Source organism: Stylophora pistillata, chromosome 2 (assembly GCF_964205215.1).
Source record: "Stylophora pistillata chromosome 2, jaStyPist1.2, whole genome shotgun sequence".
Taxonomy (NCBI): domain Eukaryota; kingdom Metazoa; phylum Cnidaria; class Anthozoa; order Scleractinia; family Pocilloporidae; genus Stylophora; species Stylophora pistillata.
Window position 1 is genome coordinate 12,700,785 of NC_142520.1, and position 19,013 is coordinate 12,719,797.

General features: G+C 40.2%; 1 protein-coding gene and 1 pseudogene across 1 annotated transcript in view; both read right to left on the reverse strand.

The window, feature by feature from the left end:
- Positions 1–19,013, reverse strand: part of LOC111346825 (uncharacterized) — a 551,029-nt gene extending 532,016 nt beyond the window's left edge. The window contains 8 exon segments of the mRNA XM_088749275.1: positions 30–406; positions 1,838–2,056; positions 2,265–2,361; positions 2,471–2,596; positions 2,881–2,991; positions 3,219–3,383; positions 18,301–18,656; positions 18,935–19,013. Coding sequence (XP_088605401.1) covers positions 30–406; positions 1,838–2,056; positions 2,265–2,361; positions 2,471–2,596; positions 2,881–2,991; positions 3,219–3,383; positions 18,301–18,656; positions 18,935–19,013 — 1,530 coding nt within the window.
- On the reverse strand, positions 6,354–7,462 carry LOC148737181 (uncharacterized; annotated as a pseudogene).

Below are 19,013 nucleotides of genomic sequence, written 5' to 3' on the forward strand. Positions count from 1 at the left end.
TTTATCATAAGACAGCTTATTCTACTAACCGAAGGAAAAATGACAGATTTACAAGTCGTTCCAGTCCACCATTGTGATAACCGCACTTCATCAGCAACTCCACCCACAGGTGCCCCTTGGTAAGCCATCCAATCAACAGTCACATTAGCATTTGATTGTCTTTCATTGAAACCGGCCGCCATCACACATGCAGTGAATCTATTGTTGTTGACATTTTCAACCCAGGACACAGCGGCATCGTGTACGTAGGACTTGTCTTTGGTGTCAATATGATTGACAGTGATCTGAACTTCGAGGGCCTTGTCAGGATAAAACACAAATGGCCTAAGGCGAATGACTTCACAGTGGGAATATCCAAGTAATGGAACGTGCGGAATTTGGCGACGACCGCGCTGAAAAGGAAAGCCTAGAAAAGAAAATCAAAATTATTTGGCGAACAAATAATTTGCTGTTGTCTATTTTAAACCATTTCTACCACTATGTATGTATGTATGTATGTATGTATGTATGTATGTAAATCTTTATTTAGACACGGAAAATCATCAGTTACATAATAAAACTAAGATTAATCAACTGCTTTACATGATTGCCATGTAGGAATCCTATATATCGACTACGTTAAGATTTCGCATAAAATGGTTAATGGATGAAGCATTTTTTAAGTTTTTGGGCAATTTATTCCATAACATGGCCCCGCTGTAAGAGAAGCTTCGTTTCAAATAATTGGTGTTTGGTCTGGAAAAGGCCAGCCTTCCCTCAGAGTTTCTTATGTCGTACACAGAGTGACGCTGAGAGAAAAGACTTTGTAGATATTCGGGAGCAAGGTTGTTTATAATTTTATACATCACTAGGGCTTTTTGTTTCTCTCGTCGAGGAGATAGCCTCTTCCAATCGAGGGTGGAAAGAAGGTGGCTTAAGCTCGTATCAAAGGGAAATTTAGTAATAATTATGGCTGCTCGATTCTGTCACTTTTGGAGCTTATCGCTTAAGTAGCCTCTTAAACAGTCCCAGACGGGGCTGCAGTAATCAAAACGTGGCATAATCGTTATAAATTTGAATTGCAGTTTCTTTGGATATAAAGGGCCGTACACGTTTTAGGGCGCCTATAGCTGAAGAGACTTTCTTGCAAATCTCTTCAACGTGGCTACCCCAAGAGAGTTGGGCATCTATAGTAAGACCCAAATATTTGGTCTTGTCGACTCTCTTGATAATTTGGACATCAATTCTGATTTCTAAGTCGTTACATTGGGCAGATAGTCTTTGTCTTGATCCAATAATCATTACCTCTGTTTTAGCAACATTTAGACTGAGCTTGTTAGCTTTCAGCCAACGGCTAAAGTTATTCAATTCAGGGGTTAGAGGTAGCTCAAGCTCTGTTAATGTCTTAGCAGATATCGTAAGATTGGTGTCATCGGTAAATATTCTTGGTGCGGCGCCCCGAAGGGAGTTGGGAAGATCATTAATGTATATTAATGATCTCAACAACGCCGTATGTTTATCCTCGAAAAGGCTAAGGCTATCATTATTATAGAGCCCGCGACAGTACGATAAGTAAAACCACAAGATGAAATTATCAACACAAGGACAGAGTCTCTTCTGCTGGCGCTAAAACTGCTTCATCTGTATAGACACCAAACCCAATATCGGCCACTAATTCCAACACCAACGCACCAGTCGAAATGACCACTATGACTATCAGCAGCAAGATCTGGTTTGGACGCCGTTACCCACACTAACAATACCACTTACACTGTCGCTGTCTTTTACAGGAGTTTGAAAACGGATTTCTAACTGAAAGACACCAAAGGAGGCAAATATTTTACCCAGTCTAACTAACCTTCACAGCTACCAGGGTGCTGTACAGAGTAGTTAAGTCGAAGAACACACATTTCTTGCTGAAACAGACACTCGTTATCGTATGTTGAACCATTTGATGAGCAGACTGGTTCTTGATATGATGGACAGCTCTCTACAGAAACGCATCTAGCATCAAAAGGCCCAAAAGCTTTGCACAGACAGTGATAATGGCAAACGACGTTATTACAGGGATCCAAGTCTGCGGAAAAAGCGTGAAAGAAGATGTTAGGCAAGTAAACGAATGTACCATTCTAAAAAATCCATTTGCAACTCCCATCTCATCTTTGCAAATATTCAAAGAGGGTGGTTACTTTGGAAAAAGGTATTCAACAATTTCATTCACAATAGAAAATTAGTCTCTCTGAAATTAGCACGACAACAATCATGAATTGAAACTTTTTGCTGACCTCCAGTCACCATGTAATCCACGGTGATGACGTCCTTATTGTTGGAATCGCTGTTTGATGTTTTGAAGCAAATCTGAGCCTCAGTTTTAGATGTGTGCTGAATAAAAACAAAAATAAGGAGGATTCAATTCAAAATAGTAACATAATTAATAATTCCATTTTTTTCGTATCCAGGAGCTAAACGTATAATAGAACACATTGCTTACCTCCACCCAGGTGGTGACAGCATTGCATTGGGAGCCGGATTGAAGAGAGTTGTTAATTTTAGTGCTTCGCTTTGCAGTAACCAACACAACCGGTGGAGCGTAGAAAGGCTCTGTGACGTTTATAGTCTAAATTTTAATAAATTAATAATAATAAAATAATGATTATATCCATATTAGTAATAACAAGTGTGAACATTAATAGAACTGCCTCAAGGCCACGCTGTCTTAGGGAGGCAAAGTAGATGAGAAATATAGAAGAAACACCCAGCATAAGGGAAGGGAATGTCGAAGAAAAGTGTTGCAAATCAAGGACACTTAACTCAAAGCAGAATGCAGATCAAATGCAAACACAAATTAGGATAAATGAAGCTATAAAATAAGGAAAAAAGATAGGAATAAAAATGACATACTTGACAGAAGGTGTAATTATCCTGTGGAGATGGCGAGTTTGTGTTGAAAAATACCAAACTACTGATCAAGGTAAAGTTGTTGACGCTGATGTTGTTGAAAGTTATCCAATTCTGTAGATCAAATAAGAGTTTCAATGGTTACTTTGACAAACAGAATATTTGGGCTTTTTTGTCTATTATAACATTTTTTATAACATTAAACTCGTCCTGAGTTTGTCTCATCTGTTTAAAAAATAAAGGGAAAAGCTGGGAGTTCTCCGGCCTCTCCATGAAAGGTTGGGTCCTTTACTTTGTAAATCTACCATGGACAGCACCTCATAAAATTCGGTGTCACTTACTACTTTAAGGTTTTTGTGTAGACCATCGAAAATCTTGACTTCCCTCAAGCAAATCGTAAAGCTGTCTACTTTCAAGTCCTCAACCCACAAGGCCATGGCATCCTGAGTTCTGTTGGTATCGTCATGAATGGCGGTCACGAAAATAAATGGAGGAGAGGGAAAACGCTGAAACATAAGTCAACAAGTTATGACACATTTTAGGACCTTGCCGACACACTCAAAGGGTGAGACGTTTAAAGAGAAATAAATTGAATATATGTGACCCTCCACAGGATTTCCGCTCCCCTTTCCCCTTTGCCCATTCCTAATTTTAACGCAGAAGGTTGGCAGAGTTTTGCCTTCGAGTCTGTCCACGACCAGGCAGGCGTGGACACATGCCATCTCACCGACTTCTCTCAAACTTTCACAGATGATTAAGGTCATAAAGTTATTCAAGTGTCCAAAGTACTTTGGGCTCCCGGCTAATCCTTGGGGTACAGGCGCTTTCACATCAAATCCCAGGGATAAAACCCCAAAATTAACCTTAAAAGTTTACTTTCAAAAAGAATCTCTCACACTAATAAAATGCGGTGGATTTTGATCTCATTTCATCCGACAATTCTTTGAACCTTAGGTAAAAGAAAGTTCGAAGTTGGACTGATTTGAAATTAATCTCGCCAATCGAGAGCATTTCATAATTAACCATGTCACGCGACAATTTTAAGAGACCGGAAAACTAGGCTTTTTTAATTACAAATATCTCCAATGGGCAACGTTACATGTCGATCAGCATGTGATCACAGTAACACCCAATCATAGTACTATGTTTCTGACGAAAATTTTTTTTGGCCTCTGTGAAATATTCGTGATCACATTCCTCTGAAGTGCGTGACAGGCAAAGTTGATTTAAGTACTTTGTGACCACAAGCTTCTGGTTAATGAACCGAATCAAATCTTGTAATGGTATATGTGACGCCAATTGTTTTGTTTTTCGGCTCTAAAATTATTAAAAGATGTTTAGTTGCATAGCTAAAGTTTTGAAATAATTCCCGATTCATGTTTATATACTGAAAGTCAACACCTGAAATCAAAGTATGCCAAATATTTTTTGCACAATCTTCCCTTTCATACTTCTTAAATTTATTTTCAAACATGGAGCGCGGTTAAAGTAATCTCCTTACAAAAGAAAAAAACAGCCGTCATGTAAATTTACGTGTGTGGCGTGGCACGTGTTTCTGTTACATGTACTTCAATGCATCAATTCAGAAGTAAAATTCGCAGAGCTCGAAAAAATAAAAGTCTCTCTTTGACAGGCAATCCATATTCGACTTAGGTTCAAGTTATTTTCGAATAAAGGCTGATAGTTTCGAAAGAAACTGTTTGGGGCTGCGTCGGTGGGAGTAACGAGATAATTTGGATATATCAACAAAGTTGAAATGGTAAATTGGCCACCGTAACGATTACAAAAGCTGACGTTTCGAGCGTTAGCCCTTCGTCGGAGCGAATAGAGGAATTGTGGGTTGGGTGTGCTTTTAAAGGCAGAAAATGGAGCTACGTTATTGGTGGGAACATGGGAACGAGAAAAATACGAATAAATTAGTGGAATGAAAAGCGTTCGTTGATCCCTGTGGGATTTAGACTGCCGGTTTGAAAGATGAGCTTTTGCTCAAGAGTTTTACAGCTTTCCGTGCTACCTAAGTGCAAGGAAAGACCGCAAATTGCCATATGTTGCTTAGAATGATTAGGTAAATTAAAATGTCTAGCGACTGGTTTCGATGTGTCCTTGTCATTCTTTTCCACGTCTCGAAGGTGTTCTCGGGATCGGTCACCTAGTCTTCTGCCTGTTTCGCCGATGTATATCTTTTTCCAATAAGCGCAGGTTATGCAATAGATTATATTGGCGGAGGTGCACGTGAAGCGATCGGTGATCTTAATGGATCGTTTAGGTCCCGATATTTTATCAGTGTTGTGAATGAAAGGACACGTTTTGCATCGTGCACGAGCGTATTTAAAAGTGCCTGGTTGGTCATTAGTCTGATATATCCAAATTATCAAGTTGGTCATTAGTCTGATATATCCAAATTGTTGATATATCCAAATTATCAAGTTATTTTCGTTCACTATACTAAAATCTAATTGCAGGAGTATGTTTCTGAAATCAGGTTAATCTAAATAGTCAGTTTCCTTGTCACTTTGTGCTTGTATTCATCATTATCATATAAGGGACAAAATGACTGAATTGTGATTGGTCAAGACAGAGGGCATTTTTTCTTAATTTTTGTAATTGCTCCGGGCAAAATTACTTGAAAATGATTGGCTGAAAATCGCTTAGCAACGGCTGCCAAGGTAAAGAAATTTCTGATTGTCTTGTAACAATGGCTTCCCGTTTTGCGCGAGATCAGTACGAAAACATTTTGCCCCTTATATTATAAACAAGTAATCACATGGTTCCTCGTAAAATTAAGGATTAATATCACCTGTGTTTTTGGAAGTTGCAGAAAATGCCTTCGGGACTGCGCGACTCGGGCAATTTCAGCAACTTCTGAAAACACGCGTGATATTAATCCTTAATTTTACTCGGCCTCATGCGATTACCTATACTAATTTTCTCTATTTCTACTCAACTATGATGTGGCAACTAGAGTGATTCTACTAGACCCATGAAACTGTAGTTACTACACTATTAGTTAGTATTACGTACTATTTCAATCGTTTTCTATTATTTAGTTTTAACTACTACGCACTTACTTTTAGATACTATTTTACAGTAAATTATTATCTTCGCGCCATAATCAATCCTTTAAATTACGTTTTGTGGTATTATTTACCAATCCGGGAATAATAAAAAACGGCTTTCGAAGCTAGATTGAAAGATACCCCGGTTATTTTGATTTTTGCAGTTGATTTTCCTAAATAAGTGTTTGTGGAGTATCCCATAGTAGTAGTCTTGCTCACAATTATTCACGTTGGGACTGGAGCTGGCCTCTTATATGTATTTAATGGACATAAGTGCTAAGCTCTTTTCCACGTTTCATTGCACTTACAATTGAATTTGTATTGCTATATGTTATGTGGCAAGGGGTTGCTAGTGGCATTGTGGTACTCAAATGTAAAGGGATTTGCTTTCCACTGTTTTGCCAGGCTCCTCACCAGATATTATAGCCAGTACTTTTTACCTCACAGTATTCATGAGTGCCTTTTGCAGGTTATTCATAATTAAATAGAGATTACTTCGCAATTATACATAAATTACACGTTTTAAATTAAAGTTCGAGTTCCCGTCTTATTTGGAATCTTGTCTCCATTGCTTCTACTTTGCTGATATAATCAAGGTCCTCTTCCTCCTCTTGGGAAACACTTACATTTCGCTTCAAGACACCACCCTTGTTAAGGGCTGACAGTCTGCTGAAATAGTTGCAACTTGATGTGTTGAAAGCCATTCTTCATTTGAAAACAATTTATCTCCATTTGACGATCTTTGACTCCTCATTTTACATACAGTATAAGCGGGATTTGCTTTAACACCGGTTTCTTCTCCTTGGAATAATGTTTCCTGCAAATAAGAGCGAACGCGTTCGGAAAATCGGATTGACTTCTTTGATTTCTCCATTGCCTAACCCTCCTCCAGTGATCGATTGTCAGCTGATACTGATGGGGATTCTGCCACTGACGGTGCACTACCAACTTCATCTTGGACATAGTCTCCTGTAACAGTTTTACAGGTCTCTGCCCCCTTTCCTATGATGCTGTCATAGTCCGATTCTCTTTCTAACTTGATTAGGTGGCGTCCAACATCAAGATGTTTCTTTAGACCTTTAAATTCCTTGTAGACTTTGACACATCCTTGTTCAGTGCAGAAATAGGAGGCGACCAATCGTTTTGCTGACTCTGCCTCGTCTGATTGAATCATTTGCACCTCCCTTGGCGCTTATGGTCCAACAACTTGGGCCTACATTGCTCCTGCACGAAACGTGCCGACATCTTGTAACGGTTGCATTTTTTGGCTAAATGGCTGAGGTTCTTTGACACCTGTGGGACCTTATGGAGTACAATACTTCTGAGGCTGTACCAGCGAAAAAAACCTGCCGGTACCCACATTGTATGCCTTCCAAGCTCTCAGTCCAGCTGACTCGAACAAGAAATTGTTCAGTGCTCGAATTCCAGTCTTGCTATGTTTTGTCATACTGTGAAAAGAATCTTGGATTTCTGCTACAGTTGGCATAAAAGCCCTTTATCCCACCATACGATTTAATTGCAACCCTCATGTAATTGGCGGTGTTTATGTCATTTCCCTCTTTTATAAATCGCCGCATGTGACTTTTACGAGTGGCTATACGGCGGTCACAGACATCTTTGCCGGCTTGGGGATTGCTGCGGTCATAGCACAAGATTCTGATTCCGACACGCTCACCAAGACTTGCCTATGAAAGAATAAGATATGCATTGTGGTAGCACCCAGCGCGATTGGATCGCAAGAAAGCTTCTCTAAGGCTAGAATAACTAGCCTTTAAAGCCACAAGCGTACTTTAAAGGATTGGTGCCACTGCAAACCAGTTTTGGGTGCATTTGTCAAAAAGGTCGATATAGCTTCTTATCTAGAGAAAAAACGGCATTGTATTACCTAATTAGTATTGTCACCGTTAGGCTTACAGCCAATGTTGAGGTAAAGCTCTATATTATGAAACACCTACGCAATAGGGAATTTGTATAAAGCATGTACTTGAATTTTCGGTTTACCAACATTTTTACTTCCAGAAATTGCGTAAAATGTGTAAATCAACTTTTTCTGGCCAATGTCTTCGTCGCAGATTTAACGTTTGCAGATATCTTGGTTGCGGCATCGCTTTCACTTTATTGCGTTGATCTAAGTTAGTCTGATGACTACTAGGTTAGTTTATCACTCCTTCTGTTACGCTGGCGCGATGAACACTAATCATAAATAAGTTGCGGTAGGTTTTCTTTTTTCTAGACGTGGACCTCAGTTACATTACACCCAGACGCAACTGGGTGCAAGGTTTCAATCTACCTAAAGGCAACTCTTTACGACTGTAAAAATCACTCAAAATATCATGACGTAGCTCCCTTAAGACAAAAAAGCAAGTTCGTAGAGCCAACGCAGAGCTTAAACCTGTTTTAAAGTCGAAAGTTATCGACTACCTTTTACCTTGTGTACAAAGTAAATGGTCAAAAAAAATTTTTTTTTCAGTCTCCTGTTGAAGCTTTTCTGTCACAAGAAGTGAGCAGTTATTGTCATATTGACCTGCGAAATGAACTATTCACAAATTTTGTTAATTCCCTATCCAGTTTAAGTAATTTCATTTATTAAGTATTAATTATCTGGCAGAATAACAAGGAATACCACTGGTGTCTATCTGGTTCTACAAGAGACATGATTTCAAACAGCAAAAGATGAAAACAAAACCATACGTGCACCGACGGGAACAAGAACTCTCCATTTCTCTATAATCTTTTACACATCTGTGGGCTTGCTCTTCTTTCTGGTTTTCGTCGCTTATTGGCATGCAGAGGATGGTAGCATTTGAGACTTGGTCTCCACCAGGTTCCTAGCGCAGCGCTATGCTTCGAAAACACTGTTATATCGTCCCCCATCTCATCAAAGAATCCCACTGTAGCTAAGATGACTGAGGTCTTTTTCCGACCTAACAGATTGTTCCGAACTGAAAGTTTATGTTCCGTGTTACTTTTTTGTTCAATTTGTGTGAGGCGTTGCCTATTGAGTGAGTGGACACTGGGTCCAATTGAGTGGAGACTGTGTGCGAGTTGATGACGTATTGCAAAAACGTGAGCTCGACGTTCGGGTCGAGATGGTCGGAATGAAATGTAGTGTCAAATTTTTTCGTTGCGTTTTGTGAATAAATCGTTTATTTCCATGGTCCTTCGAGCTGGATTGATCTGGATTCATTTGGAGAAACAGTCTCGACGACTGGTCGAACGAAAAGGAGTGTTTGACTTCCGTTTGTTGCTGCGAAGAAGTCGGTTTTCGCATATCGGCGATTGGCGCCAAAGCATATGTGTATTGCATTAGCACCTTGATCGGTGGAACTTCTTTGAATTTGCAGAAGCTGTGTTACTTCGATTAGTTGAGGTCAGTGAAATTTGTGGTGTTTGAAAATGTCGAAAGATTTAGAAGCTATCATCAAGAAAAAGAGAAGATTTCTGAGAAAATCTGTCACAGACACGTTGAAGTCAATCGACGAAGCCCTGTCACCACAAGATAATCATGCACGAGTTCAGGTGTTGAAGGATAATATCGCAAGTAAGTGGAGCGACTTGCAAGAAGTGCAAGGCACAATGTGCACTATGTTGGAAGGTGCAGACATTGATGCTGAATGTGAGAGTCACAATGAGTATGAAGCGCGTGTAATTGAAAGCATGGCTAAAATGACGAGTTATCTTGCAATTAAACATGTTTCAGAAGTGAAATTGGCTGGAAGCAGTCCACCCGCATCTCAGTCATCTTCTCAAGTACAAGTTAAGCTACCCAAGATCAATCTACCAACCTTTGACGGTAATGTTTTGAATTGGCATCCCTATTATCAGTTGATAAAAGTTTCGGTAGTTGACAATGCATCGTTGGCAGTCCAAAAACTATAGTATTTGATGAGGTCGCTAAAGGGTTCGGCCGCTGAAGCAGTGGTTCAGGCGAATTATCAACCAGTTTTAGAAATCCGGAAGGAAGATTTGGGAACACAAGGTTAATACTTGATGCACATGTAAGATCCTTGATCCATTTGCCACGTTTGAACTGTGATGATGCAACCTCCATGCGTAAATTTTACGATGAAGTGATAGGTCATGTTCGTTCTGTCGAGTCCATGGGTGAAAAGTTTAACTCTGAAACTTTGGCTCCAGTTTTGGTGCCCCTTATAGTGGACAAGCTGCCAAAGGAAGTTGCGGAAAAATGGGAACTGGAGCTCAGCGAGGAAAAGGCTAAGCATGACTGTGTAGAAGTGAAAACACTGTTTGCTTTCTTGGAACAATTGATAAGAGCTCAAGAGTCTTCCCAGCCTCCTTCTCTTGATTCAAAAACACCTGAAAAGGAAAATCCGGGAGATTGTAAAAAACGTTTCAAGTTTAACAGCTCACAAAAATCATCCAACTCTGTATTATGGGCGACAACGCAAGAGGGAAAGTCAGTCATTTGCTACAAAAACCATGGTTTGAGGTCATGTCTCAGTTTTCTGTAATTGCCTGTAAAAGAAAGGTTCAGAAAGGCAACGTCTAAAGGCCTGTGTTTCCGATGCCTTGAATCTGGCCATAGAGCTGAAGTATGCCAGAAGCCTCCATGCAAGCACTGCCAAGGAAAACATCACAGTCTCCTGCATCAGGACTCAGCTCGGCCTCACTTGGAAAAAGGGAAGGTGAAATCATCCCCTGAATTACCATCCTCGTCGTCAGGTCCTCCTGTGCCATCTTCAGTTGTGGCAAATTCTGTTGCAGTGGGCTCAGGTAGAAAAGTGATACTGCAGACTGTGCCAGCTATTTTTTGTGGACTGAATGGGTGTTCAAAAGTTGTGAGATATTTCTTTGATCCTGGTTCTCACACATCGTTTGTTCGGCAGCGTGTAATTGATGAGCCTGGTCTTGATGGGAAGAGTGTCAAAATTGCAGTCTCTGGATTTGGAGGAGAGGCTACCAAAAGCACTTTGCGGAAGAGAATTGCGTTTACTGTGGCACCTGTTGACAAATCTGGACAACCTCAGTGTATTGAAGCACTTACTACAGCAGTGATGTGCCGGCCAGCTAAAGCTGTGGATCTTTATCCAGCAAGATGGTCTCATCTTCGAAATATAGCATTTTCTGAAGAGTTCCCCAGAGATGAACAGGAGATTGGTGTGCTTATTGGATTAGATTTCTATTATTCCTTTGTGACAAAAGACATTGTAAGAGGGGGTTCCAGTGAGCCAGTTGCAGTTCACACAGCTTCGGGTTGGGTCTTCTGTGGACCAACAGGTGGTCATGACCAAGAATGCACTGTGTCTATGAATGTTCAAATTAGTGTTGAGGAACAATTGAATGAAACACTTCAAAAGTTCTTGGATTTGGAGTCCATTGGTGTTAGACCTGCTGAAAGTTCAGTTTCTACTACAAATGTTGAAGATGTGGTATTGAGGAAGTTTAAAGAGACACTAACGTACAGTGATAGTCGTTATGAAGTATCCTTACCATGGAAGGAAGATAATGTTGCATTGAAAGATAATTACCGGCAGGCAGAGAGCAGGTTGTACAATCTAGAAAAGAAGCTGCTCCAAGAGCCAATGAAAGCTATGTCGTACAGAGAAGCGATTAACAAGTATGTTGAGAATGGTGTCGCTGAAAAAGTACCTTGTGATGAAATAACACCGACAGATGGGCGTCCTGTGTTCTATCTGCCTCATCATGCAGTCATCAGATAAGACAAGCAGACAACCAAGACAAGAGTTGTGTTTGATGCATCAGCGAAAGATAGCTGTGGTATCTCTCTGAACATCTGCTCAGAGCCAGGCCCAGCATTGCAGCCAGATTTGGTCGGAATTCTTCTGCGTTTTCGAAAGAATTATGTTGGCATAATAGGTGACATAGAGAAGATGTTTCTGCAGATTCTGTTAAAAGAAGAAGACAGAGATTCACACCGGTATCTATGGAGAGATTTGGACCCCAAGGTCACGCCTAAGATTTATAGAATGACAAGGGTCACATTTGGAGTTATTTCCAGTCTGTTTCTTGCCATCGGCACTATTCAAGAGCATGTGAAAAGATGTGAAGAAACATTCCCTGTTGCATCAAGCGAAATTTTGAGGAACACTTATGTTGATGACATTGCTTCAGGGAGAGACAATGTGCAGGAAACGCTGAAATTGCAACGAAGTACAACTGAGCTTATGCAGAAAGCTGCCTTTAATTTGACAAAATGGTCAAGTAATTCGTCTGAGCTTACGGAGGCCATACCCGAGAGGGACAGAGCAGCTGTTAGTTTTGTCAACCTGGAGAGTAATCTAGCAGAATCACATCCGATCACGAAAGCATTAGGTTTAAAGTGGAATACGATAACTGAAAGCCTCGTCTTTGCAATTGATGTGGACATTGTTAAGTCGAGATCGAAGACAGAGTACACTAAAAGAAAGGTGGCGTCTTTAGCAGCAAAGATATTTGATCCGATTGGTCTAACTGCACCCTTTTCAGTGAGGCCAAAATTGATTCTGCAAAGTTTGTGGACCCGAGGTGTCGGATGTGATGAAGAAGTTCCCGTGGAAGTCTCATTGAAATGGAATCAGTGGGTTCAAGAGCTTTCAGAACTTGAGTACCTTCACATTCCAAGATGTTACACTGATTTTCCATTAAGTCAGAGTCCTAAAGTGGAGCTACACGCATTTGGTGACGCTTCGGAAGTTGCTTATGCCTCTGCAGTTTATCTGAGAATTGTTCGTGAAGATGGAAAGGCATCTACCAGTCTTGTAATGTCAAAGACCCGAGTGGCTCCTGTAAAGAATATTACCCTACCACGCTAAGAGTTGATGGTTGGTGTAATTACCGCTAGACTTTGCACCTATGTCAAAGGTGCACTCGATTGTCCCATTAGCCGCATTGTTTGTTGGACAGACAATTCGTCAACTTTACACTGAGTCAGAGGAGCCGCCTCGCAGTGGAAACCATTTGTTGCCAATCGTGTTATTGAAATTCAGTCGTTGCTGGATCCCAGTGTTTGGAGGTATTGTCCAGGACCGCAGAACCCAGCCTATCTACCTACCCGAGGTTTATCTGCAAGTCAGCTAGGGGAGAGTCATTTGTGGTGGAAAGGACCCTCTTGGTTGCAGGAGTCCGAGAAAGATTGGCCCGAGGATTTAAGGTCAAAACCTTCCAATGAAATTGTTGATCCAGAGAGGAAGAGTAAAGCTAGTGTCAGTTATGTTGTGCGACCCAGAGAGCCATTTACTGATTTCACAAGGTTCAGCAAGTATAGTCGCTTGCTAAGAACTGTTGCATTGCTTGGATCAAAAGATTTGTTAGCAACTCAAGGGTGAAAGAAGACGAAAGAATTAACAGCATCTTAACCGGTTCAGAGATACAGAATACCGAGAGATGGTTGAAATCTCATGTACGAGAAGCAAGTTTTCCTGAAGAAATTACGTCAAGTAAACAGCATGGTTCAGAGAAAGACAGCAACCTGGCCAATTTGAACCCGTTTATGTGTCCTACTAGTGGTTTTCTTCGTGTTGGAGGAAGAATTCACAAGTCACTGTTACCAGAAGAGGAGAAGCATCCTATTATCTTGCCGTCTAATCATCCTGTTGTTAAGTTGCTGATTGATGATGTTCACCTTCGTGAACTACATGCTGGAGTTGAACACACTTTGTCAGTTTTGCGATAGAAATTTTGGTTGATCAAAGGACGATCAACTGTCCGTCAGACACAAAGGAACTGTCTAATTTGTCGCCATTACCTTACAAAGCCCTTTGGTCAGCAGATGGCACCACTTCCTGAGGACAGAATTAAACCTGCGCCGCCGTTCACTAATGTGGGTCTAGACTTTACCGGTCCTTTGTATTTGAAAGACAGTGGTGATAAAGTCTACATCTATTTATTTACATGTGTAGTTACCCGTGCGGTACATACTTAGGGTTGGTGTGTGATATGACGGCTGAGCGCTTTCTCCTTACTTTTAGACGCATGATTGCAAGAAGAGGAATGTGCAGCATTATTTGGTCAGATAATGCAAAAACTTTCAAGGTTGCTAACAAAGAGCTACGGCAATGTTGGAGAGTATTGGAATCAGACCAAACCCAGAGTGTTTTGTCCGAAAAGAAGATTCAGTGGAAGTTCATCGTGGAGAAGGCCCCGTGGTGGGGTGGGTTTTATGAGCGACTTATAAAGAGTGTCAAGACGCCATTGAAGAAACTATTTGCCAAAGCAACGTTAGATGCCGAGCAGTTAACTACTATTTTGGCTGAAATTGAAGCACAGCTAAACAATCGTCCTCTTACTTACCTTGGTGCAGGCCCTGATGACTACAGTGTGATTACCCCTGCAGAAATCTTCAAGCATGTCCGACTAAAGACACTCGTGTTTCAGAACAGGCGTCAAGAGCCCTCACCAAACGTTTTCCGTATCATCAGAGGCTCGTACATGGATTTTGGGAGCGTTGGCATGCAGAGTATCTGAAATCCCTGACACCCCTCAAGAAATGGGATAAGATTGGTCGTGAAATCCGTAAAGGTGACTTGGTCCTTGTGAGAGGGGATCGCCTAGCTCGGGGTCAGTGGTCACGTGCACGAGTGGAAGACACCCACACAGGCCGCGATGGTCTTGTCCGGTCCGTTACTCTTCGGACCTCATCTGGAAGTGTTACCCGTCGTCCAGTACAACGGCTACACCTATTTGAAGCCTGTGATGCTGACTTAGCTGCTGAACTTAACTGAACTTGATTAGACATTGTTGAACATTTCAGTTGAACTTTATTGAAATTAGTTGGCAAGTTACATGAAGTGATGCACTCCCTGCGTAGGGCGGGAGGATGTTCCGAACTGAAAATTTATGTTCCGTGTTACTTTGTTTTCAATTTGTGTAAGGCGTTGCTCAGTTGAGTGAGTGGACACTGGGTCCAAGTTAGTGGAGACTGTGTGCGAGTTTATGACGTATTGCAAAACGTAAGCTCGACGTTCGGGTCGAGATGGTCGGAATGAAATGTAATGTCAAAGTTTTTCGTTGCGTTTCGTGAATAAATCGTTTATTTCCACAGATGTTTGAGCAAACTTCAGTTGTCGCAAGTGAGATTTGATATCCCTCGCACAAGATAACAAAGGAAATAATTCATTTTTCCCTGGAAATGTCACTGAAAAATCACAAGTGCTATTGGGATGCGAAGAGAACGAACAAGACAATTGGGCAGCCATAGCTTTAGGTTGCCGCTACAAAAAAATAGACCAAGTAACAAGAAAAAAAAAACAGCAAGACCTCACTGGCAAGAAAAGACTACGTGCTTTTTTGTTATCTTTGTTATCTTCTCATGGTGACGGTGTTTACATTAGCCTGATTGAAGGATCTCCGCATTGAAAACAATCATGCAATCAGATTTTACAAAGGTAAAATAACATAAGTTTATTTAAGGTAGAATGGGAATTTCAACCCTGAATTCATGCAAGTACATGTGACGGGAGCACGTGTCACGCCAAACACCTAAATTTGCATGACAGCTGTTTTTTCTCTAGAAGGAAATTAGTTTAAGTGCATCCTAAGTTTCATAGTAAATTTAACAAGTATGGAAAGTAAAAAAAGTACAAAATATACCTCGCATAGTTTTTTTTAGCTATTGACTTCCAGCGTATAAACCCGAATCGGTGTTATTAGATCTGCTAGTAACTGTCAGTGAATTGTGTCAATATCTACGAATTGGTGCAATTATTTCAACGCCTTAACTATGCAGCTTAACACCTGTTAATACTTTTAGAGCCAAAAAACAAAACAACTAGCGTCACATATACCATAACGCGATTTGATTCGGCTCATTAACTAGCTGCTTCTGATCGCAAAGTGCTTAAATTAACTTTGCCTGTCACGCACTTCGGAGGAATGTGATCACGAATATTTCACAGAGGCCAGAAATGTTTTTCGTCAGAAACATAGTACTATGATTGGGTTTTACTGTGATCACATGTTGATCGACATGTAACGTTGCCCATCGGAGATATTTGCGATTAAAAAAGCCTAATTTTCGGTCTCTTAAAATTGTCGCGTGACATGGTTAACTAGGAAATGCTCTCGATTGGCGAGATTAATTTCAAATCAGTCCAACTTCGAACTTTCTATTACTTAAGGTTCAAAGGATTGTTGGAGGAAATTAGATTAAAATCTACCGCGTCCTATCAGTGCGGGAGATCCTTTTTGAAAGTACAATTTTAGGGTTAATTTTGGGGTTTATCCCTGGGATTTGATGTGAAAGCCCTTCACCCCAGGGATTAACCGGGAGCCCAAACTACTTTGGAATCTTGAATAACTTTATGACCTTAATCATATGTGAAAGTTTGAGAGAAATCGGTGAGATGGCATTTGTCACGCCTGCCTGGTCCTGTTGTGGACAGACTCTGAAACACGCTTAATCTTTTATTTTCAACAGCGTGTTAAATGACACGCTTCGTAGCGTGTTAAAGTCGTGCGATATGGCACAGTAGCAGGGAAAGAGTTGTTAGGCAGCCGAAGAGGTTAAGGAAGAAAGCCTTTAGTGTTAGAAGTTGCTCCGCACATTGAAAGAATTGTAGCGAAGAAGACGGCTTATGTAAAAAGTTCTTCCTAGCACAAATGCTTTCACCGTACGGACTTCAAGCAGGGCCTAGCGACAGTTTGACGATTCGATGGCCCGGTAAATATTATGTTCGAGTAACAATGTGTTCAAAAAGTATTGTTTAATGGAGTATTTTGCGTCAAATCAAAGTTTTTTCAGAATTTTCAACGTAACGCTGCGCAATTTTCTGGCCATGAAGGCAAGTAAACAACGATCTAAGCATGATGAATTTAACCGCGTGGGCTTTGTACACGTAAGAAATTCGTTTTTCGCTTATAACAGCAAATCAAAAACTGTTTTGAATAAATCTGTCGTCCCGAAATATTTTCTTGGCCATTTTAGTCTTGCTAACTATGATGGAACTTGAGATCTCTTCACTCACGGACAAATTTGCACATTCCTGGTTGAAATATGATCCACAGGCTCATTTGCACACGTGCGAAAATATTTAGCGATTTTTATCTTTCATCTTGATTTTTGAGAGAAAACGAAATCTGCACCTATCGCTTTTTTCGACAAAAATAAGTTCTTTAATTAGTCTTCTTTCACTGGAGCTTGTTTTTTGGAAAATATTATTTTTAAAAATTTACTGCGCATTGTGTTTGCTTTCTTGGTTTCTCCAAAATTTTGACTTTTCGTAGGCACGTGTTAGATCGTGTTAACGTAAGCGTCAATGGGTTAAACTCGATCTTGCTATAAATTTCCGCATTTTGAGAAAAGAAAAATGGGTTTCGTGTGACAAATTGTCATTCATTGGAAGATCACAGGTGAAGTTTACAACATGAGTCAGTGATTCGATGATGAGAATAAGTTACGAATGCAGGTTTTGCTTTAATGGAGATAGTATAATTTTTCGTACGTGCAATCTCTTACAGATATTTTGATCTGACATGGGTATTATTTAACACGCGTGATATTTCGCACACCAGAGTACACTATGGCACAACATAACATGGCTTTTGTTTTCACACTCTTTAACACGCTTCTTTGTTTAACCTGAACACGGTTCATTGTTTATGTAGAACAAAAGAAAATTTTAATCAAGAGTGCATCGTGACACGCTGCTACTGTGTTAACGAAAATTTCTTTTGTCTACCGAGCTAAAATAGTGTGCCCGTGTCATCAGCATTATGCTGGAAATCCTGTGGAGGGTGACATATATATATGTCTTATTAGAGGTTTTTTTCTGTAGTATCGCTGAGTATATTTACGACTTTTGCCGTGTTTTGACAAGCCCGTAGGGTAAGTCAAAATACAAACAACGACTAAAAATACTCAGCGATGCCACCAACAAACGTCTAATGAGAGATTTATTATTCAACACGCCAAATTGTTATTTCAATTGTTATTTCAATTGTTATTTCAATTGTTATTTCAATTGTTATTTCAGTGCGGATTTTTCTAGAGTACAAATATGGCGTGATATTTGTAATCGTCTCGCGCGTTATTGTACTCTACGAAGCACAGTTAAATAATAAATGTAAACATTCATTGGGAACATTACGATAAGTTATAATATTAATAATAATGATAGTGATGATCCCGCAAAAGTAGAGAAGCTTGTTTCTTTAATAATAAAAAAAAAAAAAAAAAAAAAAAAAAAAACATGCTCAGGGATTTGGCAGAGTTTTAGTGGCTTATAAACGATTATCGAACTTTGTATACTGCGAGTTTAATGGCTGGTCAAGTGTCAGTTTTTTAAGCAAGCTTTGGTAGGGCCGGATCTCTTGTTCGAGCCCAAATATTTGATATCCAACATTTCATTTTATACGCTACTACTCCTTTATATAATTATTGCCTATGAATCGCTGATAAACACAAGTCTACCTGTTGAAAATCGATCCTCTCACATTTTGTGCCAGTTGTCCAAGAGCTCAGTGATTTGGTGCCTATTTGGGATCCAGAGGGTGCAGTCTGAACAGCAATCCAGTCAACTTCCTTAGTACCGTTGGAGCTGTCTCCAAACTCCACCACACAGGCTGTGAATCCACTTTTCGTAATATCTTCAACCCAGACTGCGGCCCCATTACGGGTATTTTGGCTCTTCTCTGTGTGGCCAACGGAGGCAAAGACCTTTACCTGCTGCCCGCCAGAGAAGGGATACTGGAAGGAGATTTTCTTGCAAGCAAACAGACCTGGTGTAGCAGTAGTGATTTTCTCCTTTCCGGCCTTGAGACCAAGAGCTGTTAAGAAATAGATAAAAAGATTGAAATACTAGATCTAGTCCTTGTCTATAAATCATGATATACACCGTTTTTGCGATCTGGTAAATTGTTCTAATAATTGCTTCTCAGTGCACTCCTCCCTCATTTCCCTTCCTTTTGGTTATTATTATTATTATTATTATTATTATTATTATTATTGTTATTATTACTATTACTATTATCAAAAAGTCATTTAACGTCAATAATTTCCTCTCAGCTATACTGTGGGTATAGGAAGGAAAACCGTATCGACATACCTTTACTCACTGGGGCAACTAAGATGACAAAAACGAAAGCAAAGTGCAGACCAAATAAATGTTGGCGCTCGTGCGACAT